Source organism: Phyllostomus discolor, chromosome 3 (genome assembly GCF_004126475.2).
Source record: "Phyllostomus discolor isolate MPI-MPIP mPhyDis1 chromosome 3, mPhyDis1.pri.v3, whole genome shotgun sequence".
In the NCBI taxonomy this organism is placed as follows: domain Eukaryota; kingdom Metazoa; phylum Chordata; class Mammalia; order Chiroptera; family Phyllostomidae; genus Phyllostomus; species Phyllostomus discolor.
This window is the reverse complement of record NC_040905.2, coordinates 115,317,112-115,344,055: the sequence shown is the minus strand read 5'-3', so window position 1 is coordinate 115,344,055 and position 26,944 is coordinate 115,317,112. Positions and strand designations below refer to the sequence as shown.

The 26,944-nt window shown below is 63.0% G+C and overlaps 1 protein-coding gene across 4 annotated transcripts; it reads left to right on the top strand.

Moving 5' to 3' along the window:
* Positions 1 to 1,508: 1,508 nt before the first annotated feature.
* Positions 1,509 to 26,166, top strand: CACNA1H (calcium voltage-gated channel subunit alpha1 H). 4 transcript variants are annotated; one of them, XM_028515006.2, is made up of 33 exons: positions 1,510 to 1,658; positions 1,777 to 1,910; positions 2,352 to 2,449; positions 3,624 to 3,783; positions 4,106 to 4,424; positions 4,607 to 4,699; positions 5,788 to 6,577; positions 7,728 to 8,170; positions 9,809 to 9,960; positions 10,636 to 10,821; positions 11,428 to 11,545; positions 11,822 to 11,977; positions 12,205 to 12,295; positions 12,426 to 12,634; positions 13,801 to 14,211; positions 14,738 to 14,838; positions 15,009 to 15,132; positions 15,213 to 15,281; positions 15,431 to 15,615; positions 15,772 to 15,898; positions 16,084 to 16,209; positions 16,452 to 16,541; positions 16,780 to 16,972; positions 17,511 to 17,528; positions 18,785 to 18,936; positions 19,825 to 19,934; positions 20,179 to 20,312; positions 20,495 to 20,565; positions 21,857 to 21,935; positions 22,937 to 23,058; positions 23,133 to 23,562; positions 23,687 to 23,847; positions 24,383 to 26,166. In XM_028515006.2, exons 1-33 carry the CDS (start codon positions 1,566 to 1,568, stop codon positions 25,349 to 25,351), a joined length of 6,714 nt encoding a protein of 2,237 aa, XP_028370807.2. In that variant the 5' UTR covers positions 1,510 to 1,565; the 3' UTR covers positions 25,352 to 26,166. The 4 variants fall into 4 exon arrangements, 3 of the variants coding, with proteins under 3 accessions (XP_035876992.1, XP_028370807.2, XP_028370801.2); XM_036021099.1 differs by lacking the exon at positions 23,687 to 23,847 and having other exon boundaries at positions 1,509 to 1,658; positions 24,383 to 24,564; XM_028515000.2 differs by lacking the exon at positions 17,511 to 17,528.
* Positions 26,167 to 26,944: the final 778 nt, after the last annotated feature.

Genomic DNA, 26,944 nt, shown 5'->3' with positions numbered 1-26,944 from the left:
GCCCAGAGCTACTTTATGGAGCACAGCCACGTGCCAGGCAGCGTCCTGCTGCTGTGGTCACCTCCCAGCCCCACCAAGGGAAACATGGGGCGGGGAGCAGGCGGGCACTGACCCGAAGGCCCTGCAGCCAGGATGTGCCGCAGCCAAGGCTCCCATCCCTGTCGCCTCAGGGCCAGGCGGGGTGGAGCCTGCAGGATCCCGGCCCTGGATTTCCCAGGGCTGTCTGCTGACCAGTGGTGTTTTCCAAGCTCCCCCATCCACCTCGCACCAGCTTCAAGGTGGGCTGGGGGCCCTTGCTCTCTAGCCTGAGCAGGGCAGGCCAGCAACCCCACAGAAAGCCCACCTTAGGGTGGGAGTGTGTAGGAGGGTTCCTGACCTGGGGATGGTGTTGGGGTGGGCACGTGGAATTCCCCTGAGGTCTTGGGCCCTCCCAGCTATGAGAGACAGCTGACTGCCTGTATCCATAGGGTTCGGGTGAAGCCTCAGCCCTCCAGCTAGGGGCCCCCTGCACACAGCCCTGGCCCCATCCTGGTGGCCCTGGGCTCCTGCCTGGCCCTGTGGGCCCGGGATCTGGGACCTTTCCTCATACCGTATATGGCTGGCCTGCTGCAGGGCTCCTTGGTTTCCTGATGAACCAGCTGGTGCAGGTGTGGGGGTGCACCCCTGCTGGAGGCAGCTGAGGAGGTGACCCTGCCACACCACAGCCTGCGTGAAGCCATGGTGCCATCTGGTGGCCACTCCTCAAATGGGCGGGAGTTCTCACTGAGGTTCTGAGTGGCCTCTTGTTCCTGTACTCAGGGCCAGCGAGCCCACAGGGTGGCTGGCCCACCTGTGCTGGACACATTGTATGCCAGATGCACTCGCTGCTGACAGCACTCTGAAGCCCCGTCCTGGGCCGGACACCCTCCTGCCAGCAGGGAGATGCTCCTGGATGTGGCTGTCCAGGCAGCTTTTCCTCCCGGGACCGACTGGCTGGTGGGGGGCCCGAGGGTGTAGGCCCTCCCCCACCTGTCCTTCATCCACTTCCCGTTACCCTTTATCCAAGCACGCAGTAGGGCTGCATATCCTCCAGGCCCTGTCACCGAACTGACCTGAAACTCACATCCTCCTCCCCCCATCGCCACAGTTGGGGCTTTCTGTCTGCTGGAGTCACAGGGGAGCCAGGGCAGTGCCACGGGCGGGGGCTCTGGGTGCACCCCCCACCAGTCTGCAGACATCTGCAGCACTTGTCGGAGCCCGGGCAGCTGTGAGATGTGCACCTGCGTGTGTGACCTTGGTTTAGGTCACTAGTTGGGAGAAACCTGGTGAAGGGCAGCAGATAGCCTCCAGCCTCCATATAGGGTCTCACTCTGTGCCTCTGTTTCTCCTCTGCACCCAGGGTTGGTGTCAGGGTTCTGTCCCTTAACACCCAGACGATGGGGCAGGTGCAGGGGTGTGGAGGGCTCGGCACCCTGGCGGCAGTGGGGGGATAGGGTGCAGCCTCCCCTCCTGCTTTCCCTTGGCCATCTACCAGCCTCCTGCATCGACCCTTAACTGCCTGTCCCACGTGGTTCGAGCACGTCAGCATGCTGGTCATCATGCTCAACTGCGTCACCCTGGGCATGTTCCGGCCTTGCGAGGACGTCAAATGCCGCTCAGAGCGCTGCAGCATCCTGGAGGTGGGGGCCTGGGCAGGCGGGGGCGGGGCTGGCCCGCTTGCCATGGATGACCCTTGGGGACACCCCCTCCCGGTATGTGGAGGGCATAGGTCCCACTCTCAGGCCCTCCTCCTGCCAGGCCTTCGACGACTTCATCTTCGCTTTCTTCGCGGTGGAGATGGTCATTAAGATGGTCGCTCTGGGGCTGTTCGGGCAGAAGTGCTACCTGGGTGACACGTGGAACAGGCTGGACTTCTTCATCGTCATGGCGGGGTACAGCTCCACGCCACCCGCAGCCCTGCCCTGCTCAGCCAGGGCTGGCCTGGGGCCGTAGCTCCTGAAGCAGCCTCTTGTCTGACCAGGCCTGGCCGGGAGCCCCCCACCCCAGGCTCCACAGGTGGCTCTGGGACCCCCAGGGAGAGGGATGGAACAGGTGCACTCCAGAGGGCTCCGGGCTGTCCCTGGGAGGCAGGAGGCCAGTATGGCCTATGTCAGGGGTGGACACTTGTCCTGGGGACCCCTGTGCTAGCAGCAGTGATGGTGGGATGGACATGGGATATCCAGGAGGGCGAGGGAGTGCCCAGTGGTGACTCAGGGTCATGCCCCTCCTGCCTCAGGACCCAGCCTGGCTGGGCACACGGCTTGGGGGCCAGCTCTCCAGCATGTGGTCACCTGCCCACCACCTCAGCCTCCCTCCCTGTACCCCTCCCCCAGCATGATGGAGTACTCTCTGGATGGACACAATGTGAGCCTCTCAGCCATCCGAACAGTACGTGTGCTGCGGCCCCTCCGCGCCATCAACCGTGTGCCCAGTAAGTGACCATCCCTCCCCGGCCTGGAGCAGGCTTCATGGAGCAGCCCTGAGAGCTCTCCAGGGCCTGTTGGGACACAGGACCAGGATGCCACATTGCCCTGGTTTCCGGACACTGTGGCCCCTGGACACTGTGGCCCCAGCACTGGAGGAGGGACTGTGGTCCCTGAGCATTTGCCACTTTTTCTGGGAAGGAGAGAGCAGACCCTGACCGAGCCGGGGTGTGGTGGGCAGGCTTCGGGGGACCCTGGCCACCCTGAAACTCAGACCCCTCACCTGCACAGCATGAAGGGTGGTACTGGGTGAGGGGGCTGCTCAGGCCCTGGTGGCTTTTTCAGCCCATCAGGGAGGCATGGAGAAGCTTCTGGGAAGTTATGTGGCAGCTTATGGGGAAGATGGCTTGTCCTCACACTAGTCACCTGCCCACACGGGATGGTTCGGGATCTTTTGGTGTTTTCAGAGTGTTCAGTGCTGTGGCTGAGTTCGGGGAGGGGGTAGTGCCCATGAGACTGTGTGAGGCTCTAGTGTATACATGGGGGGGAGGGTGGGTGCTCTGTGTGTACCATGCAGCTGTGTACACAGCCTTCTGGTTTCCTGGCCTGGGTCCTGGTGGCCTCGCCACCCAAGTCCAGGTTGTTAGGACTTGTCCTCCAGCCCTCTCTGAGAAGTCACATACCCCCCAGGGCAAGTGCCACCTTGCCCTGGGGCCATCAACTCCACAAAAAGGCATGTGGGTCAGGGTTGTGCTATGGGGAACCCCCACCCCGCCTCCCTCCAGGGCAGGGCTCTGCTCCCCAACCCCGTACCTGCTGCAGTGCCTCTAGGTTCCCCAGCGTGGAGGCAGACCAAAGCCCATTTGCTGGCGGCCCCTAAGGCTGTGCCTCTCTGCCGGAGCTAGGACCGCTGGACTCACGACCAGACCTGGGGCCTGAGCAGGGTGTGGTTCTGGCCATCGTTCAAAGGGAAGAGGGTTGCACCTGGCCAGCAGCCTTGTTCCCCTTGCTGTGGGCCTGACCCAGAGGTGTCATTACCCCTCAGTGCCTGCTGGACATGTAGGGACCAGGTGCACGTTCCCCCGATAGCTGCCCTACCCGTCTGTGAGCAGTGGGAGGGGCTGGGGGCGCAGGGCACGCTCCAGAAGGCCCCCGTGCTGACTCCCACCCTACCCCTCGCAGGCATGCGCATCCTGGTCACGCTGCTGCTGGACACCCTGCCCATGCTGGGGAACGTGCTCCTGCTCTGCTTCTTCGTCTTCTTCATCTTTGGCATCGTGGGCGTCCAGCTGTGGGCCGGCCTGCTGCGAAATCGCTGCTTCCTGGACAGCACCTTCGCCAGGTGCGAGGCCACACCCACCAGCAAGTCCCGCCCCCTCCAGGGCTCCTCGGAGCGGCCAGCCCCCAGCAGGCACCGCCCCCAGGGGCTCACCCTTCCTGGGCGACTCTAGCTTGGGCCCAGGGTTCTGGCTTCTGGGTCTTTGTCTCTTTATCTTTGTTTTTATGTCTGTTTTTGTTTCTCGTTTTCTGTCTCTCTGTGTCTGTACCTATTTTCTGCTTCTTTATCTTCCTCTCACTGCTGCTTTGTGTCCCCCACTGTCTCTCCCTCACGCTGCTTTCCCGCTCTCTGTCCTCGTGCCCCGCCCCGGGCCTCCCGCCCCCAGGAACAACAACCTCACCTTCTTGCGGCCGTACTATCAGACTGAGGAGGGCGACGAGAACCCTTTCATCTGCTCCTCACACCGAGACAACGGGATGCAGAAGTGCTCGCACATCCCCAGCCGCCGTGAGCTGCGCGTGGAGTGCACCCTGGGCTGGGAGGCCTACGGGCAGCCGCAGGCCGAGGGCGTGGGCGGCACCGGCCACAACGCCTGCATCAACTGGAACCAGTACTACAACGTCTGCCGCTCCGGCGACTCCAACCCCCACAACGGTGCCATCAACTTCGACAACATTGGCTACGCCTGGATCGCCATCTTCCAGGTGGGCTTCCGCGAGTCCCCGTCGTGCTGGGTGCCCAGCGCGAGGGCCGTGAGGAGGGGTGGTGTTGGCCTGCCCCGCCAGCCCCACGTCTGGACCCCGGGGGGACACAGACCCGCTGAGCTGCGGGTGCCCCCCTCCCAGGGCTGGGCCACCTGTGTGCCTAGCCACCTGCCCCCACACAGGTGATCACGCTGGAAGGCTGGGTGGACATCATGTACTACGTCATGGACGCCCACTCCTTCTACAACTTCATCTACTTCATTCTGCTCATCATCGTGAGTACCGGGCGTGGGACGTGTCCCAGGTGGCAGGGCAAGACTTCTAGGGCCGTGGGTGTTGGTGGGTGGAGGTGCCTCTGAGTTGCTACAGTTAATCTCAGAGCCGTAAGCTCCTCGGTAGACGTCCTCCTGGTCCCCGGGGTCCATTCGTGAGCCTGCTTGTGCCCCTGTCTCGTGCATTCCCAGCCTCTACTTGCCCTCGGGGGCCCTGGCGTTGGCTGAGCTACAGGGTGGGGGCTGCAGAGACCCAGGGCTGCCCTTGGGCTGCTGGGCAGACAGGTGGGGCCCCGTGATGGGGCTTCCATGCAGTCCTCAGTGGGGGGGACCGGGAGGGTGCGGGAGGACCGCAGCCTCCCAGGCGTAGGTGGTAGGCGAGCATGCACTTCCAGGGGGCCTCAGACCCCAGGCTCTCCCAGGGCCGGATCCTGTCTGGAAGTTGCAGAAGAGTCGGGACTCTGCACACGACCCCCCAGGAGCAGCCCTCCCCAGTGCGTGTGGCCCCAGGTGTGTCCCTCGCCTAATGCAGCCAGGGTCTGCGAAGACCCAGCAGTGCACAGAACAGGCAGACAGCCGTCCTCGTCTCAGACGATCCTCACGAGCAGAGGAGAGTTTCCCGTGGTGACCGCGTCACAGAGGAATGGCTGACTAGAAAGGGAAGGGTGGCCGTAGTTGAGAGGGTCTCATCAAGGACAGACCTGAGGAGGAGGGGGTGAGCCTCACAGATGACGGGAAGGAGGGTCTCCCCATGTGTCCTCCATCTGTCCCCAAATAGATGAGAAGCACCTACTATGCACCACCTGTCCCAGAAGCTGGGCTCAGCAGGGGTCCCACCCATCGTGGGGTGCTCCCGCTGGCCACACTCAAAGCCATACCCTTGGCCCCCGGAATGGGCGGCGCACAGTAGGACTCAGTGTCTCTCTCATCAGGGACTGAGTCACTGTTGTTTAGACACCACAGCCACTGCCCGGCCTCCGGGGCAGATGGGTCTCCGTGTCCCCTCTTCCCCAGTTCCCTGGGGCACACAGCCTGGTGAGCAAGGCCCCGGACAGGCTGTTGGAAGGCTCAACACCGCCCGCCCGCCACAGGTGGGCTCCTTCTTCATGATCAACCTGTGCCTGGTGGTGATCGCTACGCAGTTCTCAGAGACGAAGCAGCGGGAGAACCAGCTGATGCGGGAGCAGCGCGCCCGCTACCTGTCCGACGACAGCACCCTGGCCAGCTTCTCAGAGCCGGGCAGCTGCTACGAGGAGTTGCTCAAGTACGTGGGCCACCTCTGCCGCAAAGTCAAGCGGCGTGGCCTGCGCCTCTGTGCGCGCTGGCAGAGCCGCTGGTGCAAGAAGGTGGACCCCAGCAGCACCCTGCACAGCCAGGGCCCCGGGCACCGGCCGAGGCGGGCGGACAGGCATGCGGCCTCCATTCACCATCTGGTCTACCACCACCACCACCACCACCACCACCACTACCACTTCAGCCACGGCAGCCCCCGGCGGCCCGGCCCCGACCCAGGCGCTGCAGACACGAGGCTGGTACGGGCCAGAGCGCTGCCCTCACCGCCCTTGGCCAGCCCCGGACCCCTGGACACCGAGTCGGTGCACAGCGTGTACCACGCAGACTGCCACGTGGAAGGGCCTCAGGAGAGGTCCCAGGGGGTGCAGGCTCCGGCCACTGCTGCCGGCCTCAAGCTGGCCATGGGCCTGGGCGCCATGAATTACCCCACCATCCTGCCCTCAGCAGCTGGTGGCGGCAAAGGTGGTACCAGCCCCGGGCCCAAGGGGAAGCGGGCCAGTAGGCCACCAGGAGCTGGAGGTCACAGCTCCCTCAGCTTGAGCAGCCATGACCCCTACGAGAAGATCCAGCATTTGGTTGGGGAATATGGTAAGGACCCCAGCTTCGCCCTGCTGGGATTGGGATGGGACCCAGGCATGTTGTCCCCACCTGTGTGCCTTCCAGGGAGACCCTGCTCTTTCTTTTTTCTGCTTTGGAAGAGGGGAGGGCCTCGGGTACCTCGCACTCTGACACTGCAGGGACAGGACAGACTTGGGTACCCATTCCATCCCCCCTGTAGTAGCCCCAAACAGCCATTGGCCTAGTGGACTGTGAGCCTTTGCTACATCGCTCGACGTGACAGTTCTGAAGCTGGCAGAGCATTGCCCCCACTTGGCTTTGAGAAGGATTGTCTGCCTGTGTTCATGGCCTGGCGCCTTCTCCTGAGGAGGGGCCGGATCCCTTCTGGATGGGGAGACTGAGGCAGGGGGATAGGGAGGAGTCAAGGGTACAGTGCCTTTAAGGGTTGGGGAGGGGGGCCAGGCGCCCCTCACCATACCCCCACCCGGGGCCTCTGCTTCATCCCCCTCAGACTTGTGGTCGAAGGAGAGACACTGGGCCCCGTGCAGGCTGCAAGGCCCTCCCACGTGGTGCATGCAAGTGTCTAGACCACTAGACCACGGTGCCTCTGGGACACATAGGGTGCCTCGTGTCCAGGGTGTGAGAGGCTCTGGCCATGTGGGCCCCTGAGTACCAGTGAGTCGAAGCCGCAGCTTCACATGCAGAGGTGTCCGGGCCCCAGACACTGAGCGTGAGGAAATGGCACACAGCGCTCCTTGGCCACTCCCGCGCTTGATCTGTGGTGGAGTGGTGGTGGGTGACACGTGTCAGGTTACGTGCAGCGTCGAAGTTAATTTCACCTGCGTAGCGTGGCTGCTAAAAGTAGCTCACGTCACATTTCTGGATGGTGACGCCCTAGGACAGATGAGCTCCTCTGCCCCTCCGTGTCCCTGCCCCTGTATGTGAGCGGAGCACACCTATGCAGGGTGTGCACGAGTGTGCCCAGGTGTGTCCCTGGGTGTGCATGTGCGTGGCTGGATGTGCATATGAGTGTGTCCAGGGGTGTGTATGACCCCAGGTATGAGTGTGCCCAGGTGTGCGCTGTTCACCCTACACCAGCCTCGACGTGGGCATGGGTCCCAGGCACTCGCGGGTGTGACGTCTGAGTGGCCTGATCCTGCTTGTGCCCTTCGCCACTTAGGACTGGGCCGGGCCCCCAGCCACCTGTCGGGCCTGAGTGTGCCCTGCCCCCTGCCCAGCCCCCAGTCGGGCACGCTGACCTGCGAGCTGAAGGACTGTCCGTACTGCGCCGGCGCCCTGGGAGACCCCGAGTGGGAGTTCAGCGACTCCGAGAGCGCAGGCTCCGAAGGCAACGCGGTCTACGAGTTCACGCAGGACCTGCGGCACGGGGACCGCCGCGACCCCATGCAGCCGACCCCGGCGGCAGACACGCCGGCCCAGGGCGGTGTGCGGAGGCGCGGGCAGCCGCAGGCGGACTCTGGCCAGCGAGGCGGGCTCGTCCGCGGGTGGTCCGCCGTCAGCGGCAAGCTGCGCAGGATCGTGGACAGCAAGTACTTCAACCGCGGCATCATGGCGGCCATCCTCACCAACACGCTGAGCATGGGCATTGAGTACCACGAGCAGGTGGGCAGGCACAGGGGCACTTGCCCTCCGTGTGAGTTGGGACCATTGTCGTGACCCCTGGGGAACACGTTCCTTCTGTGTCTCAAGGTGTCAGCCTCTGGGGGACCCGCAGTGGGGCTGTGGAGGGTGGGTGATGTTGGAGCCGGATGATTTTTATCAGTTACTCAACAAACGCTCATCTTTCCTCCTTGGGCTGGGTCTCTGCTGAGTGTGGAACACAGAGACACCATGGCTCCTGCTGAGAGGTTTTCTCCATCTGGGGAGGGGGGTTGAGACCACCAAAGACCCAGAGGCAACAGGGGGCTGAGGGTGTTCACCAGGTCATCTGGTGGCTCTTCTCAGGAGGGGATCCTCAGCCCCGTCCTTGCAGAGATAGACCCCCCTTGCGTGAGCCAGACCTACTGGCAGCACCTGCTGGGGAGCCCCTCGGTGGCCAGAAGAGGTGGTGGTGTGGTGTGGTCCCAGGAGGGGCACTGGCATGGTGCCCAGCCCCCGCCCCTGGATGCTGCACCCAGAACACCAGCCCTGGACAGGGCCACACTTGCAGGGGGCGGCAGCCGGGTCTGGTAGGGAGTGGTACCCTCTTGGGACCAAAGCCTGTTCACTTTTAGCAACCAAATGAACTTCCCATCTCCTACCTGTCTGTTCAAGTCATCCAAGCCATTTTCTTTCATCCTGGAGCAGTTTAGGAGAAATCAAGCAGTGTCAGCTGAAGGCAGGTCCTATGTGGGAGGTTCTTTTTATGAGGGGGAGACGCAGGGCAGGGGCAGCAGCTGACCTCAAGGGACCCCTGGTGTGAGAGAGCCTGCACCACACAGGCACACACACAAATGGGTGCACAGTCATACATGTCCACACTGCCACAGGGGTGCGTACACACACACACACACACACGCGCGGGTGCGCAGTCATACATGTCCACACGGGCACACACAGGCATACAGCCATACATGTCTACACCGCCACATGGGCACGTAGTCATACATGTCCACACTGCTACATGGGCACGCACACAGGCACACAATTGTACATGTCCACATGTATACATACACGAGGCTCGCCCATGCAGATATGGGCATGTGTACAGACACACACGTGGTTGGCTGTGCACACATCCACCATGTGCAGTATGTTTCCAGGCAGCACATATGCAAGTCACACTGGCACAGGCATGTGCATGTGAGCACACACGGGCAGGCTAGAACGTCCCCAGTAAGGATGGGCCTCTGGGGCCTTCTGCCAGCCAAGAAGGGTAAGGTCTCCAGAGACCAGAGTGGCTTTCGGAGGCACCACCCTTGATGTCTGTGCCCCCAACACCCCCGTCCTGGTCCCCGGCACAGGTACTCCAGGCCCTGTCCCCATGGCCTGTCCTTCGTGGCCCAGGGGGTCTCTCGGGCCCCAGGGCTCACATAGGCCGGGGCAAGTCAGAGACAGTGATGGCGGGGAGGCTGCTGGGCCAGGGTCCTGCTGGAAGGGACATCCCTGGGGCCTAGCTCCCTTCTGCAGACAGCAGCCAGATAGGTTCTTGAGGTGCCCACTGTAGCCTCTGAGCCCTTGGCTCCTTGATGCAGCCTTACTTGCTCCCCGTCAGTGGGGACAGTGACTCCTCTGCCCTGATGGTCCCTCTGCTGCCCACAGCCAGATGAGCTGACCAATGCCCTGGAGATCAGCAACATCGTGTTCACCAGCATGTTCGCCCTAGAGATGCTGCTGAAGCTGCTGGCCTGCGGCCCGCTGGGCTACATCCGGAACCCTTACAACATTTTTGACAGTATCATCGTGGTCATCAGGTAGGTCCCTCTTCCCACCCTTGCCACAGAGATGGGGATTCGGGTGAGCTCCCTCGCTGGGACCGAGCCCCTCTCAGCAGGCACTGTGGGGCACGCACAGTTAGGTCAGCTGCATGTTTCTAGGATCTATTGGAGCTGTTCCCTGCAGGAACAGAGTAGGTGCTCAGTGGCCCTTCAACCTCCTGGCTGGCCTCTGCTTAGGCCTCGGCTCTTGCAGGGAACGCCAGCTCACCTCTGGGGTGTCTGTTGCAGCAAAATCCATATAGAAAGGAGCAGGTGAATCAGGGGGAAATTCCTTCTCCCCCAGGTGGAAGTGGGGCCCTTGGGAGTCAGAGAGCCCCTGCCCTAACTGGGAGGGGTTTGAACAAGAGTGAATGAGCCAGGCATGGCTGTGAAACGTGTGGGACAGGAAAGCTCTCAACCAAGAAGCTTCTGTTGGGGCCAAAGCCAGGGATGGCAGCTGGTTAGGTGGCTTTGGAGTTGTTGCCACAGCCCCTCAGCCCCATGGGCACCCTGATGCAGCCAGACCTGCTGCTCATCATGGAGTTGAGTGCAGGCCACAGTGGCTCCTGGGCTGGCATTCCTGCTTCCAGGAAGAGGAAGTTCAGGGTCAGGGTAGGTGTGGAGAATTGCAGTCAGAGAATAGCACCTTCTGACCCTTGGCCTGGCCCACAGTGTCTGGGAGATCATCGGGCAGGCAGACGGCGGCCTGTCGGTGCTGCGGACCTTCCGGCTGCTGCGGGTGCTGAAGCTGGTACGCTTCATGCCCGCACTGCGGCGCCAGCTGGTGGTGCTCATGAAGACCATGGACAACGTGGCCACCTTCTGCATGCTGCTCATGCTCTTCATCTTCATCTTCAGGTGGGCCCTGACCCCCACAGAGGAGGACCCCTTCCCACTACACTGGCTTTGGGGGCCTGGGCCTTAGGGGCAGCCAGGAGCCTCAAAAGGTTCTGCAGAAGCTCAGTGGCTGGTTCCTTCATCCTAACAGAACTGATCGGGTGCTTTCCATGTGCAGGCTTGAGGCATGTGGGGCCCTCAGCGGGGCTGAGCTCTCATGGACTCACAGCTTAGCAGGGGGGCGGGGGGACCTCTGGGTGGGTAGGCTGGGGACTGAATGGAGGATTGGAGAAGGTGTGGGGACAGCCAGGCTGAAGTGCGTTTGCTGAGCACCTGCTGTGCCGGCCTGGCCGTGACTCGGGCCCCAGAAAGGCCGGGGTAGAGGGCAGCCCAGGCAGACTGAGGGAGACGGGAGTCCCAGGTCCCAGCCACTGCTGGCCTCTGGTTGTCCCTTCCTCCCCTGGCCTTGGTCTTCCCACCATGGACGTGGATGCCAGGGGTGCAGCGGGGAGAAGCGCAGAGGAGCAGCTGCTCGGTGTGCAGGGGACGAGGCAGAGCGGCTCCCCTGCCTCACTGCCCTGTGCCCCTTCTCTCCCCACTCACCACACCCCTGCCTTTCACCCTCAGCATCCTGGGCATGCACCTCTTTGGCTGCAAGTTCAGCCTAAAGACAGACACTGGAGACACGGTCCCTGATAGAAAGAACTTTGACTCTTTGCTGTGGGCCATTGTCACTGTGTTCCAGGTAAAGCATGGGTGGGGACTGTCCCCTGATGTAAATGTCGCTAGAGGGGAGCCACAGCCTGCTCAAGTGCATGTCTTGGGCTGTGTGAGGCTCCGGCCACGGTGGGGACAGTGGCTCCGCCCCCTGGGATGCTGGGCACTGTACTCGCTGGTGCAGAGCTTCTGTCCCAAGGAGCTGACAGCATGCCCCAGGTGGGGTTAACCCCACCACCCCTCCTCTCCCCACCATGTCATCCCTGCCTCGGGCCCGGGGCCCCATGCCGCCCTTCTCCTCCAGATCCTCACCCAGGAAGACTGGAACGTCGTGCTCTACAACGGCATGGCCTCCACCTCCTCCTGGGCTGCCCTCTACTTCGTGGCCCTGATGACCTTCGGCAACTATGTGCTCTTCAACCTGCTGGTGGCCATCCTGGTGGAGGGCTTCCAGGCGGAGGTGAGGGGGACTTCTGGGAGGTGGGACCCCAGCACGTTAGGTGAGACTTGTGCACAGACTGACACGGAGAGACTCCGCCGTCCTCTCACTTTACCTGCCGGGCCTCTCAGCACAGCCGGCGCCACCCCTCCGACCTCCCTGTGGGGAGCTCCACAAGGGGGTGCTTGGCACAGGTGGCTGCCACCCAAGGGGAACCTCACCCATGCCTTCTGCTCTGTGGGACACAGGGAGACGCCAACAGATCTGATACAGACGAAGACAAAACATCCACCCACTTGGAAGAGGATTTCGACAAGTTCAGAGACCACAGAGCCTCAGGTGTGTAGGGGGACGGCGGGGCGATGCCTGCCCTGGCCTGGCAGAGAGGGGACTCCTGTGGGTGAGTGCTGTGGGGGCAGATTCCCCTTCCCAAGAGCTCTGTAGGCATGGGTGGCCCCTTCCCCTCCAGAGATGAAGATGTACTCCCTGGCCATGACCCCCAACGGGCACCTGGAGGGCCGAGGCAGCCTGCCACCTCCCGTCATCATGCATACGGCAGCAACGCCCATGCCCACCCCCAAGAGCTCCCCCAACCTGGACACGGCCCATAGTCTCCTGGACTCACGGCGGGGCAGCAGCAGCTCCATGGACCCCCCGCTGGGGGACCAGAAATCTCTGGTGGGTACCGTCTCCTGGCCCAGCCTCAGGGCACCTTTGGGCCTTCCCCAAAGATGAGGGAGGGCTCCACGCCCCCGCGCTGGCCCCTGCCGCCCCTCGAGTTCCCTCCTGAGCCCCTGGCCCCGAGCGCTTGCTCTCCGTGAACAGAGCCAGAGTCACTGTGTGTATGGGAGGGGTGCAGCGACCGGCCTCAGAAATGCACGTTTGACCTGTTTTCTCTGGTAAAGTGTCAGGCGGAAGTTTATCTTCCAAGTTACAATAAAAAATAAAAGGTAGCAGAGCAAGATCAGAAGGAAAAACAGGAAAGAGGTGGCAAAAAGGCATAAAAACAGCACGTGAATCGTGACAGCGGCCCGGGAAGGGCTCCGAGTCGGGACCAGCAGTGTCCCCTGGGGACTTCCCACACGAGCCAGGAAGTGCCATCCCCAGGGATGTAGCCACAGTGGCTTCTCAGGAGGGCCCAGGAGGGGTGGGCAGAGCAAGCCACGCTGACAGAAGGGCTGTGGGGTGAGACACAGAGGAAGTCTTCCTGCGGGGAACAGGAAGGGCTGTCCCAGTGAGCCTGGGGTGGGCCCGGCGCCTCGGCAGTGAGACACATTGCAGCCCTGCGGGCGGTGGGCAGGGACGGTATAGCAGGGTCAAGTCAGCGAGTGCTGGACCCGGGAGGGGACAGGAACACCGACAGAGAGGACGGATGCCGCGGCAGGGTAAGCCCCTCGATCGGTGTCGATCTACCTCGTAGGACAGTGGCCGAACTTCTTTTCATAAGGCCGTGGTCTGCCAATTAGAAACTGATTTGGGGTGCACCCCAGAGATCAAGGTCAGCTATGGCGGCGTCCGAGGACGGCCAGTGGCTGGTCCCAGGCCCACCCTCCGGGAGGCCTGCCCCATAACACTTGCTGGCTGTGTCTCCTGCTCACTGTTAGCCTGCTCTGCAACTCGGGCTCGGGCCCGAGGAATAGCTGTTTGCTGGCCTCCCCCTAGCAGGGTGGTCTGCACTCACAAATCCTGCTCATGGGTGTCAGTGCTGGTGGTGGTCCACATGTAAATCCCACCTTGGGGTGCCCCGGTGGGAAAGGCTCCTGTGGCTGGGTGCTCTGGAGCCTGGGGTGTTTTGGGTTGCTTGGGGACTGGACCACCCCTCTCTCCTCCCCCCTCCCCTGCAGCCCAGCCTCCGCAGCTCACCCTGTGCCCACTGGGGCCCCAACAGCGCCTGGAGCAGCCGGCGCTCAAGCTGGAACAGCCTGGGTCGTGCACCCAGCCTCAAGCGCCGGAGCCAGTGCGGGGAGCGGGAGTCCCTGCTGTCTGGCGAGGGCAAGGGCAGCACAGACGAGGAGGCCGAGGATGGCCGGCCCAGGGTGGGGGCCTCGCCCTGCTCTCGCACCACCCCGCTGCGGCGTGCCGAGTCCCTGGACCACCGCGGCACTCGGGACGTGCAGCCCCTGCGGCCAGCCACTCTGCTGCCCACCAAGCTCCACGACTGCAATGGGCAGATGCTGGCTCTGCCCAGCGAGTTCTTCCTGCGAATAGATGGTCACAAGGAGGACCTGGCCGACTTGGACGACGATGTGGAGGACGTGAGTGGGCATCGGGGCCCATGCCTGCCTCCCGTCACGGGCTGGTCCCCAGAGCAGACCCTGCACAGCACTCATGGGGGTGATCCCAAGAGGAAGGGGAGGAAGTGGACAAACTGAGCAGGACTTGACCCATGTGATGGGTCTCAGTTGATCCTCGGGAGAGCAGGAGCAGGATTGGCCCCAGGGCCGGCTCCACCTCCAGCTCAGGGCAGTTCTGAGGCCTGAGTTTTCAGCCACAGGTGGTCCTTCAAGGGGGAGGAGAGGAGGGAGGGCCACCTTCTCGGTGAGGCACTCACTCCATTCCCCAGGCCAGTTCCACAGGCAGAGGGCTTTCGGGCGTGGGGGGTCTCTGTGGGTGGGAATCTGAGAATGTCCACTCACCTGGCCCCGCGGATGCCAGCCTGGGTCACTGACCCAGTGCCTGTGTGAGGAGGGTGAGCTGGGACAACCGGGACCCCATGAGTGGAGGGGCAGGCAGGGCTGGGAGAGTCTGGGGTGGGCCTGAGAGTCTGCCCCCTCTCCCCAGAGCTGTTGCTCACGCTTGCGCAAGGTGCTGGAGCCTTACAAGCCTCAGTGGTGTCGGAGCCGTGAGTCCTGGGCACTGTACCTTTTCTCCCCGCAGAACAGGTAAGGAGTGCCTGGGTGGGAGAAGCACAGCCCTCCTCAGTCCTCGAGTGCCTGGCAGTCAGGGAGCTCCCGGGCCTCGGGGTCTCCTGCCTGCCGTCTGAGGACTGAGGGGAAGCAAGGGCTTCGGCAAGGCTGTCCCCGACCCCTCACCCAGGACCCCGGCCCCCCAGGTTCCGTGCCTCCTGCCAGAAAATCATCGCTCATAAGATGTTTGATCACATTGTCTTGGTTTTCATCTTCCTCAACTGTATCACCATTGCCCTGGAGAGGCCGGACATCGACCCAGGAAGCACCGTAAGGCCCCCTTTTTCCTTTTGGGGAGGGGAGGGGTCTCTTGGGTGCAGCTGGCCCCTCCCACCACCCTGTCTCTGCAGGAACGTGTCTTCCTCAGCATCTCCAACTACATCTTCACGGCGATCTTCGTGGCTGAGATGATGGTGAAGGTACCAGCATACCCGGGAGAGACCTGGGGTCTGTCCTCTGGCCTTACACCCCCCACCCCACCCAGCAGCCCCACCTGCTGTGCCCTGTCTCCCACCCCATCTGCTGCAATATCTCACACCTGGGCTCTTCCTCCCCTGCACCGGGACAGGTGGTGGCCCTAGGCCTGGTCTCAGGTGACCACGCCTACCTGCAGAGCAGCTGGAATGTGCTGGATGGGCTGCTGGTCCTTGTGTCTCTTGTCGACATCGTCGTGGCCATGGCCTCTGCTGGCGGTGCCAAGATCCTCGGCATCCTGCGTGTATTGCGCCTGTTACGGACACTCCGGCCTCTGAGGTGGGCGGGGGGCTGGGCCCCGGCCCGGCAAGGAGGCAGAGACAAATGAGGCGGAGGTGGGGCTGGGATTCGGCAGCATTGCTGCGTGGGCTGCACCCTCTGCACAGGGGCCACCCCCTCGGGGTGCCCAACAGCAGGCCCCTCTGCCCTGTGCAGGGTCATCAGCCGTGCTCCCGGCCTCAAGCTGGTGGTGGAGACCCTGATATCGTCCCTTAGGCCCATCGGCAATATCGTCCTCATCTGCTGTGCCTTCTTCATCATCTTTGGCATCCTGGGGGTGCAGGTGGGCAGCCCCGCTTGTTCGTGGGTGTCCTGTGCGAGAGACAGTGGCCTGTGGTCAACAGCCACTGGGCGGCCCCAGGAAGGCCCGGCCTTGCCCCTCACCCTGCTGCCCAGGAGGCCCCTTGTGGGGGCTGGTGGACTGGGGGGCGCAGGGTCGACCCTCTGGATGACCGCCTGCCCCGTCAGCTCTTCAAGGGCAAGTTCTACTACTGCGAGGGCGCTGATACCCGGAACATATCCACCAGGGCGGAGTGTCGGGCGGCCCACTATCGCTGGGTGCGGCGCAAGTACAACTTCGACAACCTGGGCCAGGTGGGCGGGGTGAGGGTGGGCGGGAGGGGAGGGCAAAGGAGCGGGGTGAGGGCAGGGCTGGATTTGGGGCGCCTGAGGTCTGCACCCCAAGCGATCCTCAGTGGCCTCGTCCTAGTCTCCTGACAGAAGAGAAGGGGGGACCGCAGGGCTCTGGTGCCATGGGTGGAGCAGCGTGGGAGGCCTGTGGGGGTGCCCCAGGAAGGAGGCGGTGAGGAGTAACCGCCCTTGCTGTGGCCCTACAGGCGCTGATGTCCCTGTTCGTGCTGTCCTCCAAGGACGGCTGGGTGAACATCATGTATGACGGGCTGGACGCTGTGGGCATAGACCAGCAGGTGCGGACAGGCCGTGGGCAGCCGGGCCCTCCAAGAGCACCCTTTGGGTATCCTCTGGATTATCTTGGGGAACCTCCAAGATGCCGTCTTTGATCTCTGAGAACTTGCAGACAGTTCCATGTCACGGGGCCCCTTCTCTGGCCCTGCAGGCTGCAGCACCACGGGGCCCTGGGGGGTGCGGCTGTCCCCAGGCAGGACCCTCGGGCAGTGGGGACCCACATGTCCTCATGTGTTGCAGCCGGTGCCCAACCACAACCCCTGGATGCTGCTGTACTTCATCTCCTTCCTGCTCATTGTCAGTTTCTTCGTGCTCAACATGTTTGTGGGTGTCGTGGTGGAGAATTTCCACAAGTGCCGGCAGCACCAGGAGGCCGAGGAGGCTCGGCGGCGTGAGGAGAAGCGGCAGCGACGCCTGGAAAGGAAACGCAGGAGTAAGGCACTCCTGGTGGCGGTGGCGGGTCGGTGCCTGCGTGCCCGTGGTAGGGCAGCGGGCAGCAAGGCAGCGGGAGCCAGCCAAGCGACAGGCTTTGAGGCTGGGTCTCGCTTGCACTTGTGTGCAGTGGGCACCTGAAGCCCCCTACGTGGCGCTGCTCCCATGGGCCTCCCAGCCCTGGCCTCACCGAATGGCTCTGCACTCTGCCTGCCTTGCCTGGGCCTACGTGGTGGCTGGGCCCTCAAGGGGAGGCCAGGCAGAGGAGGGCAGCTGCAGCAAGAGGCAGGGGGCCCCTCCTAAGAAGCACAGGAGATGAGTGAGACTCCCATTTCTCTCCCCCATCACTGCTGAGGAGGGCTCACACCCATGCATTCTCATGCCATGGGGTGGGAAACAAGCCAAGCTGTCTGAGAGAGAGAGGGACTAGGGTAGAGAGACCCTACCCAGCTTGGGAACAAGGAGGGCTTCCTGCAGGAGAGGGCCGCTGAGTGTCCTGCCCACTGCGGCCAGCTCAGACCATCTCCTTGTCTTTCCAGGCACTTTGCCCAACCCAGGTACCTGCCCCCCACCCCGCATGCCTAAGCCCCTTGCTTCTGCCAGCCCCTGCATGGGGCTGCAGGCTGGCCTGGCTTCTGCCCCCTGCCACCTCCATGTGGAAGGGCGAACATCACAGGTGGATGCCAGGCCTGCTGGGGTCTGCTGCAGGGTGGGCATGGGACAGCTAGGGTTGGGCGCCAGGCATCAGTGGGAGGAGGGGTTATCCACTCGCCTGCCTGGTGTCCGCGCTGCTGCTTGCAAGCTCATGTGTGACCCTCTGCCCGGCTTGTATGCCTGTCTGCGTCCCTGCTCTGCTCTGAGATGCCTGTCAGCCTGTGGCCGCTCCGTGTCTTCAGTGCTGGCTCGGCCCGGCTGGCCACCAGCCCCCTTGGCTGCGTGAGCTGAGCCTCCCTCTTTAGTGACTGCATGCCAGACCCAGGAGCATGAGAGTCCCAGGTCAGGGTCAGTTGCATTGGCCCTGCCATCCCAGGCCCTGGGACAACCAGAGCTCTCACCCTCTGGCCCACAGCCTCGCATGATTCTGTGGCTGAGGCAGGTCCTCACGTGCAGTGGTGGCAGCTGTGTCCTCACCCAGTGGGAGCTCAGTGAGCACTGATAGGCCCTAAAGAGGTTACTGCAGGGAGAGCATGTAGTGCAGACAGGCCAGTTGGTGAATGCATGACCCCCAGGTGATGGCCATCAGATGGACCACAAGCCTGGCAAACCCCAAACAAGAGGCAGTGGTCACTGGCCCCTCAGAGGACTAGGACAGGAGGGACTCTGGGCCTGGTGGCCGGAGAATAGCTCATGCCCAGACTGAGAGACGAGAAAGATCCCATCTGCTCACCCCTCATCATCTAGGTGTCTCTGAACCCTGATGCCAGCCCAGGAGAGCACCTCAAGTCCCCAGCTTGGGAGCTCCTGGCAGGGCAGGGTCTGAGGAGGGCCCCAGGGCAGAGCCAGGTGCAGTCTCAGCTTCCAGGCCTTCTCCTGGCACCGCCCTGAGGCCACGGTTCCTGAAGCCAAGGGGCCTGGCGGGTGGCCTGCCCCAGAGGCCCACTCACGCCCCCCCCACCCCCCCGCCTTGTCCATCCGGCAGCAGGAGCCCGACTCACAGGGAGCCAGCCCCTTCTTACCCAGAATAGACTCCCCTTCGTAAGAGAAATCCCCTCCTTCACCGTCCTGACAACCCCTCGCATCATATGAGCCTGGGGCTCCCCCACAGCCCCACCCCTGTCATCTAGCCCTGGTCACAGGCGCCCTCTCCCTGCAGAGGCCCAGCGCCGGCCCTACTACGCCGACTACTCGCCCACCCGCCGCTCCATCCACTCGCTGTGCACCAGCCACTACCTCGACCTTTTCATCACCTTCATCATCGGGGTCAACGTCATCACCATGTCCATGGAGCACTACAACCAGCCCAAGGTGGGGCTCGGGGTGCGAAGCCCTGCCCACCCCCCCTCCAGGACCATTGTGGGAGATGAGCCCCGGGAGGGCCATGGGTGAGGTCCGGCACCCAGCGGGTGGCCTGGATCAGGAGGTGCTACCCTGAGCACTGGGGGTGGGACCTTAAATCTGCAGGCCTGGGTGAGCCCTCACTGGGGTTTAGTCCTCCTCTTAATGTCAGCGGAAACTCTCAGGACCACCTGCCCCGGAGGGTCCTCCCTACACCTCGAGTGGCTCCATCTTGAAACTGGCTGTTGAAGTGTCCCATGAATCCAACTTCTCGGGCTGTGGATACCACAGTCCAGGAAAAAGCCAGACAGGAAGGGCTGACAGGAGACAAGCGGGCAAGAATGGTCAGCTTTTTATTTTGCTCCAATTACATCTGCATCACCATCATTTCATTAAAGAAAGGGCATCCCCCTGCCCCCCACCACGGGAAGGGAGGGGTCTCGGGGCATCAGAGCCTTTGAGTCTGAACCTACTCAGCTTTTTGGGAAGCTGAGCTCCAGCTAGCATGGGCCGGCCCCGCCCCAGGCTGTGGGTAGGGCCTGGTTAAGGCAAGGCCAGGAGTCTGGGCTCAAAGGGGCAGGTTCCTCTCACCTGAGGGCTGTTCTCAAAGAGGTGCAAGGGCTACTCGAGGGGATGCCTCCCAGACATGGCGCAGGCACACGCACACAGTAAGTGCTAGACAGCGGGGCCTCAGACAGACCTGTCCTCTGCTTGCAGGCACTCAGATTGGTACAGGAGAGAGATGGGGCAGGGCGACCAGGACCTAGGCGCTGGAGGGCCAAGTGCCATGGTGGGGGGGAGGAAGAGGAGGGGCAGTCTAGGCAGGGTGGCCTCCGCAGCCTGACGCTCTGCCCCCAGTCACTGGACGAGGCCCTCAAGTATTGCAACTACGTGTTCACCATTGTCTTCGTCTTTGAGGCTGTGCTGAAGCTGGTGGCATTTGGGTTCCGAAGATTCTTCAAGGACAGGTATGTGGGGTGGGGCTACCTGGCACCCTGAAGGACCCATGGAGCTCCTGGGGAGGGGGCAGGTGAGAGCCACAGCCTTCCTCTCCCGTGGTCCCAGCCTCCTGTCTGCAAAGGTGAGGGTGCTGAGCGTGCCCCGTGGGCGACACCAGGATGCTCCCAGGGCGACGGGGAGGGGATGCCTGTAGCTCTAAAGGGCAAGTAGGGAAAAGAAGCAGCACGGCACTGAGCCCAGCCGGCCACCCAGGTGGAACCAGCTGGACCTGGCCATCGTGCTGCTGTCCATCATGGGCATCACGCTGGAGGAGATCGAGATGAGCGCCGCCCTGCCCATCAACCCCACCATCATCCGCATCATGCGCGTGCTCCGCATCGCCCGAGGTAGACACCCACAGGGGCCCCAGGACGGCCGCAGCCTCCTTCCTCACCATGCCCCAAGGCCTCAGCAGGTGGCTGTGCTGGGGGCGGACTGTCAGGGATGGGTGGTCCTGGGGCCCAGCCAGCTGGGGGGTCGGACTGGCCCGGGACCCCGTCTGTCTCTAACATGCGGCTCTTGGCCCTAGTGCTGAAGCTGCTCAAGATGGCCACAGGCATGCGGGCCCTGCTGGACACAGTGGTTCAAGCCCTGCCCCAGGTAGCTGCACAGTGGCCTCGGTGGTGGGGGGAGGGGGTGTGGGGGGCACTACAGACACCACCAAGAAGATGCGGCTGCAGGGAGGGCCTCGTCCACTGTCATTCATTCGGTCACTGGTGGGGTCATAGGCACTTGTGAAAACCACGCGTATCCCCCCACGTGTGCAGGGAATGATGGCTGTCTGCCTCCTGGGCCTCCGTCTTTCGGGGGGAGACTGAGAACCAGTGCCGGCCTGCCCTGGCCCAGTGCTGGACACAGTGGGGTTCGGGCAGAGAGCAAAGAAGGTAGCCAAGGTGGGCTTGTCTGAGTTCTGAAGACCCCGCCGAAGGTTCAGGTGCTGGCTGAAGACCTCTTCTTTTGGAGCTAATTCAGGCCCTGTGCCCTCACTTCCTGTCAGTAGTCCCCACCCTGACCTTTTGTGGACACTTAAGCTGGAAGAAACCCTTTGTCTTGTCTGGGCAGTATCCAGTTTTTCTGCCAACCCATCCTGTTCAGCCATGTGTCCATCTGCCCACGGTTCTAACCCTTTCAGCCAACCATCCACCCATGTGTCCGTCTGTCCGTTTTCTAGCTAGCACTCATGCCACAGCTGCGTGCCCACCTGACACCCTGTCTCTCCACCACCTACTCACCCATGTGCCTGTCCACACACCCATCGACCACGTGCCCAGCAGCCCTCCGTGTGCGCCCTCCTTCCGCCAGCCCTACTTCCCCTTCCCAGCGTCCCTCAGCCCTGACTTGCATTCCCCAAGGTCCTTCGTGCCTGCCCGGTGTCTGGAAGTAACAGGAGGGGAGGGAAGCCTGGGCCCGGCCGTGTCCCAGAGTCTGGGGCGTGGGAGGCATGTGAAGACAAGGCGCCCCGCCTGGAGGGCAGCACCGGGAGGATGGGTCGGCGAGGTTCGTGGCAGAGCCTTGGACAGAGGTCACTAGGCCTGCAGAGCTTGGCTTTGGCCTTCCTGTGGGGACCCCCAGGCTGGAGGCCAGCCCTTCACAGTCTGTCAGAGCCTTTGGAGGCCGCCTGGGCCCTGGAGGCAGGGGTGGCCCTGGGTGCAGAGTGGGTGTGAGAGGCCGAGGAGGGACCTTGAGCACTTACACGCAGAACAAGGAGCCCCCAGATACCGTGGAAGCTCCAGGGCTGGGTTGCCGGGGGAAGGTTAAGAACAAAGCTTCAAGGCCAGCTCTGGGAACTTGACCTCCTGCCAGGGGTAAGGATGGCTGGGAGGGCACCAGGTGCTGAGTGCACAGCAGGCAGAATTGAGGCCTGACTTGGTTCTGCTTCTCTCCTGTGTAGGTAGGGAACCTCGGCCTACTTTTCATGCTCCTGTTTTTTATCTATGCTGCCCTGGGAGTGGAGCTGTTCGGGAGGCTCGGTGAGTGTGGTCCAGGAAAGCGCAGCCTCACCCACATGCGTGGCCGCAGGCGGCTCAGGACACTGCAGGCCGTGGCAGGGCCCCTGCTCCCTCAGCCCTTCACCACACGAGGCGAACGTGACTGGGTGCACGTAGGAGCATCTGCACGCACACAAGTGTGAGGCCACACCTGTGACACGCGTGCACACACACCCCACCAGACATGCACAGGGAGCCGCACACGCACTCAGGCCCTGGTGAGGAAGGCAGAGCCACGAGGGAGCCTGAGTGCGTGCACGCGCCACACACACATCGCCCCGGTCTGCGTGTGGCCTCCAGGGGACAGAGGCTGCAACGAGTCCTTTTTCATGGTCGCCCAGGGTTTCCTTGAGCCAGTCGGGGTGGAGAGAGGGCAGGAGGGGACCCTGTCTGGCAGCCGGGTTCCTGTAGGGTGCCCCTCCCTCCCCTGCCAGATCTTCTGCACACTTGGTGTTACCGAACACTCAGTGTTTCCAGGAGCCACCAGTGGGCCTGCCTGTGAGGGGGCAGAGGTGGTAGTTTGGGGCCTACCCAGAGGGGTCCCTGGGACCCAGCAACTGATGCTCCAGACCCCAGGCTTGACTCCCGCCCAGCCCCTGGCCCAGCCTCATGCTCCGAGGTGGCCCCATCGCTGAGGGTGCACTCACCTGAGAGGGGCCCTAGGGAGCAGTCAGTGTGTGTCCTGGGGCTGAGCCAGAGCTGGCCGGCACCGAGGGCCTGGCCTACCCCATCTAGACCTGGAACAAGCAGGGCTTCCGGCAGCCCCCATGCCAAGAAAGAGGAGGCATTCCTCCCCCTGATTTTGAAGAGATGTGCCTCCCGCAGGTGCCACCTGCCGGGGATGCCTGAGTTAGGCCTCGGCCCAGTGCCCAGGGGAGCACGACTGCCCCGGGGCAGGGCCCACAGCTCACCCCAGGGCCTCCCAGGTTCAAGAGCGCCCTGCCCCCACGGTGCAGCTCACCACCAGGGTCTCTGCCCTGCAGAGTGCAGCGAGGACAACCCGTGTGAGGGCCTGAGCAGGCATGCCACCTTCTCCAACTTTGGCATGGCCTTTCTCACGCTGTTCCGCGTGTCCACGGGGGACAACTGGAACGGGATCATGAAGGTACTCGCCCAGGCCAGGTGGGCGGAGAGGCGGGGTCAGCCTGCGCCCTCCTGCAGCCTCCCCTCTGCCCCCAGGACACTCTGCGGGAGTGTGTGCGTGAGGACAAGCACTGCCTGACCTACCTGCCGGCCATCTCGCCCATCTACTTTGTGACCTTCGTGCTGGTGGCCCAGTTTGTGCTGGTCAACGTGGTGGTGGCCGTGCTCATGAAGCACCTGGAGGAGAGCAACAAGGAGGCCCGCGAGGACGCCGAGCTGGACGCCGAGCTGGAGCTGGAGCTGGCACAGGGGTCCCCCGCTCGTCCCAGGCCCACAGCCCCGCAGGGCCCGGGCACTGGGCCCGACGCTCCCAACGTCCCGGTTGCTCGAAAGGTGTCCGTGTCCAGGATGCTCTCACTGCCCAATGACAGCTACATGTTCCGGCCCGTGGCACCAGCCTCAGCCCCGCACCCGCACCCGCTGCAGGAGGTGGAAATGGAGACCTACGTGGGCACCACCCCCTCTGGTATGGCCCATGGAGGCAGCTGGAGGACTTGGGCAGGTGGGAGGCCGTGGGCAGGAGGACTCAGGCAGGTGGGAGGACTCAGGGCAGGCGACAGCTGCCTGGTTTAGACACCTTCCTGCCCCAGGCTTGGTCACCTTTGAGCACTCACCACCTGTGGAGTCCTGCGCCTCCCTCCAGGTTTCGTCAGCTTCGTCCTCCCCTGCAAGAAGCAGCAATACCCTCCTCACCCTGCCCCCTCGGGGCACAGCTCACTCCCCCAGCTTTAGCCACCTGCTCTGCAGACAGGTAGGAGAAGCACCCTGCAGGGCCTCAGGGGTATCCTTTCCGCGGGGACACTGAGGAAAGGGGGTGCTTTGTCACTGGAGCCTGTGATGACAGAGTTCCCAGGCCCCAGGAAGGACCACATCCCCTCTTTGGGCGGCAACCTTAGTCCTTCACAGCACCCCAGCAGCCGGTCCTGTGGGCCTCACCCACACCCACAGACCACCCCCGCATCATCAGGGCATGACACTGGGCTGGTGGCGCGCAAGGTTGCCTCAGCCTCGCCCTGTGCCCAGCAGGATTTCCAGGCTCCAGCTCTCCACTCCTCACGGCCCCTCCCCGTCACGACCTGCATGGATGGTTGGCACCCACATGCAGGGCGGTTCCCAGGGTGGTGTGGGTGGGGCTGTGACATCCATACCAGGGGCGCTCAGCTCTGCCTCACCCTGGGCCCCAACCTCAGGGCTTTGAGTGCCTGTGGGCCCACGTGGGGAGGGGTCTCTGGCCCTGGCTGCTGGTTGGGCTGTGCCTGGTCTGCCCTGACTCTGTGCCCTTGCAGGAGGCCGTGCACACCAACTCCCTGGAAACACAGGTTGAAGGCTCTGGAGACTGCAGCCTGAGCTTGGGGGAGCCTGGCGGGAAGACCCCCTCAAGGCAGGTGTCCTTGGCGGACTCCCTGCAGTCCCCGCCCCTCTCCCTGAGGCTCCCCAGTGTCCGTACCCGAAAGCACACTTCTGGACAGCGGTGCATCTCCAGTCGGCCTCCAGCAGCAGGTGGGGAGGAGACAGAGGCCCCAGACCCAGCCGACGAGGAGGTCTGCCACATCACCAGTTCAGCCCGGAGCCCCTTGCCTGAAGCCCACGGCGTGGTGGGTGGCGAGCCAGACCTGTGCAGGCTCTACAGTGTGGACACCCAGGCCTTCCTGGACCAGCCCAGCCTGGCTGACTCACACCAGCAGCACTCAGTGGAGCCGGACGGAGGGGCCAGCCACTCAGAGACTGGCGAGGTGAAGGTTCAAGCCTTGGAGGCTGAGCCAGCCCTGGGGGCACGCAGGAAGAAGAAGATGAGCCCCCCGTGCATCTCTGTAGACCCCCCCACGGAGGACGAGGGTGCAGCCTGGCCCCCTGCAGCGGAGGGTGGCAGTACCACCTTGCGGCGGAGAACCCCATCCTGTGAGCCCGTGGAGGGCGTGGGGGTAGACCCTGCCACCAAGGGGGAGCGGTGGGGCCCCGTTTCCTGCCGTGGGGAGCACCTGACCGTCCCCAGCTTTGCCTCTGAGCCGCTGGTCCCTGGCCCCGGTGGGGACCTGTTCTTGGACAGTGGCCACAGGGTGGCCCAGGGACCCAGAGCTTCCTCAGGGGTCCCATCTCCTGCTGAACCCCACAAAACAGAGTCTCCTGTGCTCTCTGTCAACCCTCCAGAGAAGGGGCAGGGGCTATACCTCAAAGTTCCCCAGAGCCCCCCAAAGAAAGTGGGGTCGCCTTCAGCCAATCCCACAGTGGGTGACAGTGTGGACGAGCCTGTGTAGCTGGGGGCATGATGCCACACAGGCTTGGCACTGGGGTGGGATGTACTCGGTGTGGCGGTGGCCCTGGGCGGGTCCCTGCATGGACCCCCTGTCGGGCCCCACCTGGGGCCGAGGAGCCAGGAGAAACTTGCCCAGGGAGAGGGAGGCAGATGCTCTTCTGGGCAAAATGGAACAAGGTTAGCTCCTTGGACTGCGGGCCTCCGCCCATCCATTCAGGTCCGGGTTTTCCGAGTCCCGCCGCTGTGGTCTGAGACGGCCCGCAGCCCTGGCAGCAGTCCCTGAATGAGAGAGCTGCGTTCGTGGGACCAGGACTAGGAAGTGACCAAAAGGAGAAAGGCAGAGGTCGCCCAGCACATCCCCGTCTTCACGTCCATTTGTTTTTATAGGGAACACACACGGGGTGCTCGTGCCCTCGAGGGTGGCAGCTCGGCCCCTGAGGCCCCTGCAGCCACGCTTCACCACAGCTCACGGCCTGAGCTCCCGTCGCTTTGTCCCAGCCCTCGTCACTGTCACTCCACCTCCCCTTCCAGGCCCGTCCCCACCATCCCGTCTAGAAAACACCCGTTGACTCTGGTCTCCCTGAAACACCACGTTACCAGGGAGTGGGAGCCATGCAATAAGACCCGCCCCCGGTGCCCGCGCCCCCGAAGGCCATCCTGGGGTCTAGGAGGCGCTGTGCCCACTGAGGCCCCTTTGTTTCATTTTGTTTCTTTTATAAATTCAGGTTAAACATTGCAATAATCTGATGCAGAAAATTCAGCTCAGAGGGAAGGAGGACAGAGCAAAGCAGAATAAATACTAACTTATTTAAACAAGTTGGATGACAATCAGAATCAGTCCCTTATGAGTGGGCAGTGCGCCTGGGTGATGACAGCCAACACTGGGGTTTCAGGGTCCCCTCCTAAGCACCTGCTCCACCAGTGCCTCTGGCCCCCCACTCAGGCAGACCCACATCCTGAGAGTTCTTCGGCAGGAAAAGTTGAACCTGTCATAGCAAGTCCACGTGGTGTCATTCACATGCTGGAGAAACCACACCTGACCACACGGGAAGTTGTTTTTGCCAGAGCTCCTGGCTGAGGCGGGAGAGACCCACCGTCGCAGGGAGCTGGGCAGTCAGCCTAGGGCTACAAAGTGCACCCCACTCTAGCAGTCTCCCTGCCCTGAGGTCTTCAACCCTCACGCCCTGACCCTGACCTTGCCCCACATCCTTCTGGCTTCTCAGGGACCAAGCTTCCCCTGCAGCCACATGAGCCTCTTATCCTTGAAACCTGGTCTTGGGGGGTTTCTCAGAGTTCCTCCTCCAGGCCCGGGCTGAGTTCGGCAGAGACATCTCCAGCCAGCCTCACCAGCCCACCCTCCCCACTGTCCCCGTTGCTACATCCGTTCCCTAGTCCCGTGGCCTTCGCCACAGATGAAACAGACAGAGAGCTGTTCCGCTCCAGGCAGCCCTTCCTAACTGTTCTCTGTCACACCAGGGCCCGATGACCGAGCTGATCAGAGGCCTCTGGGTGGGGCTGGGGCTTTCCTGCCCAACACCCTGCGCAGCTGCAAATCACAGGCCTGACTTGTAGGTCCCCCTGTGTCCGCATGCCC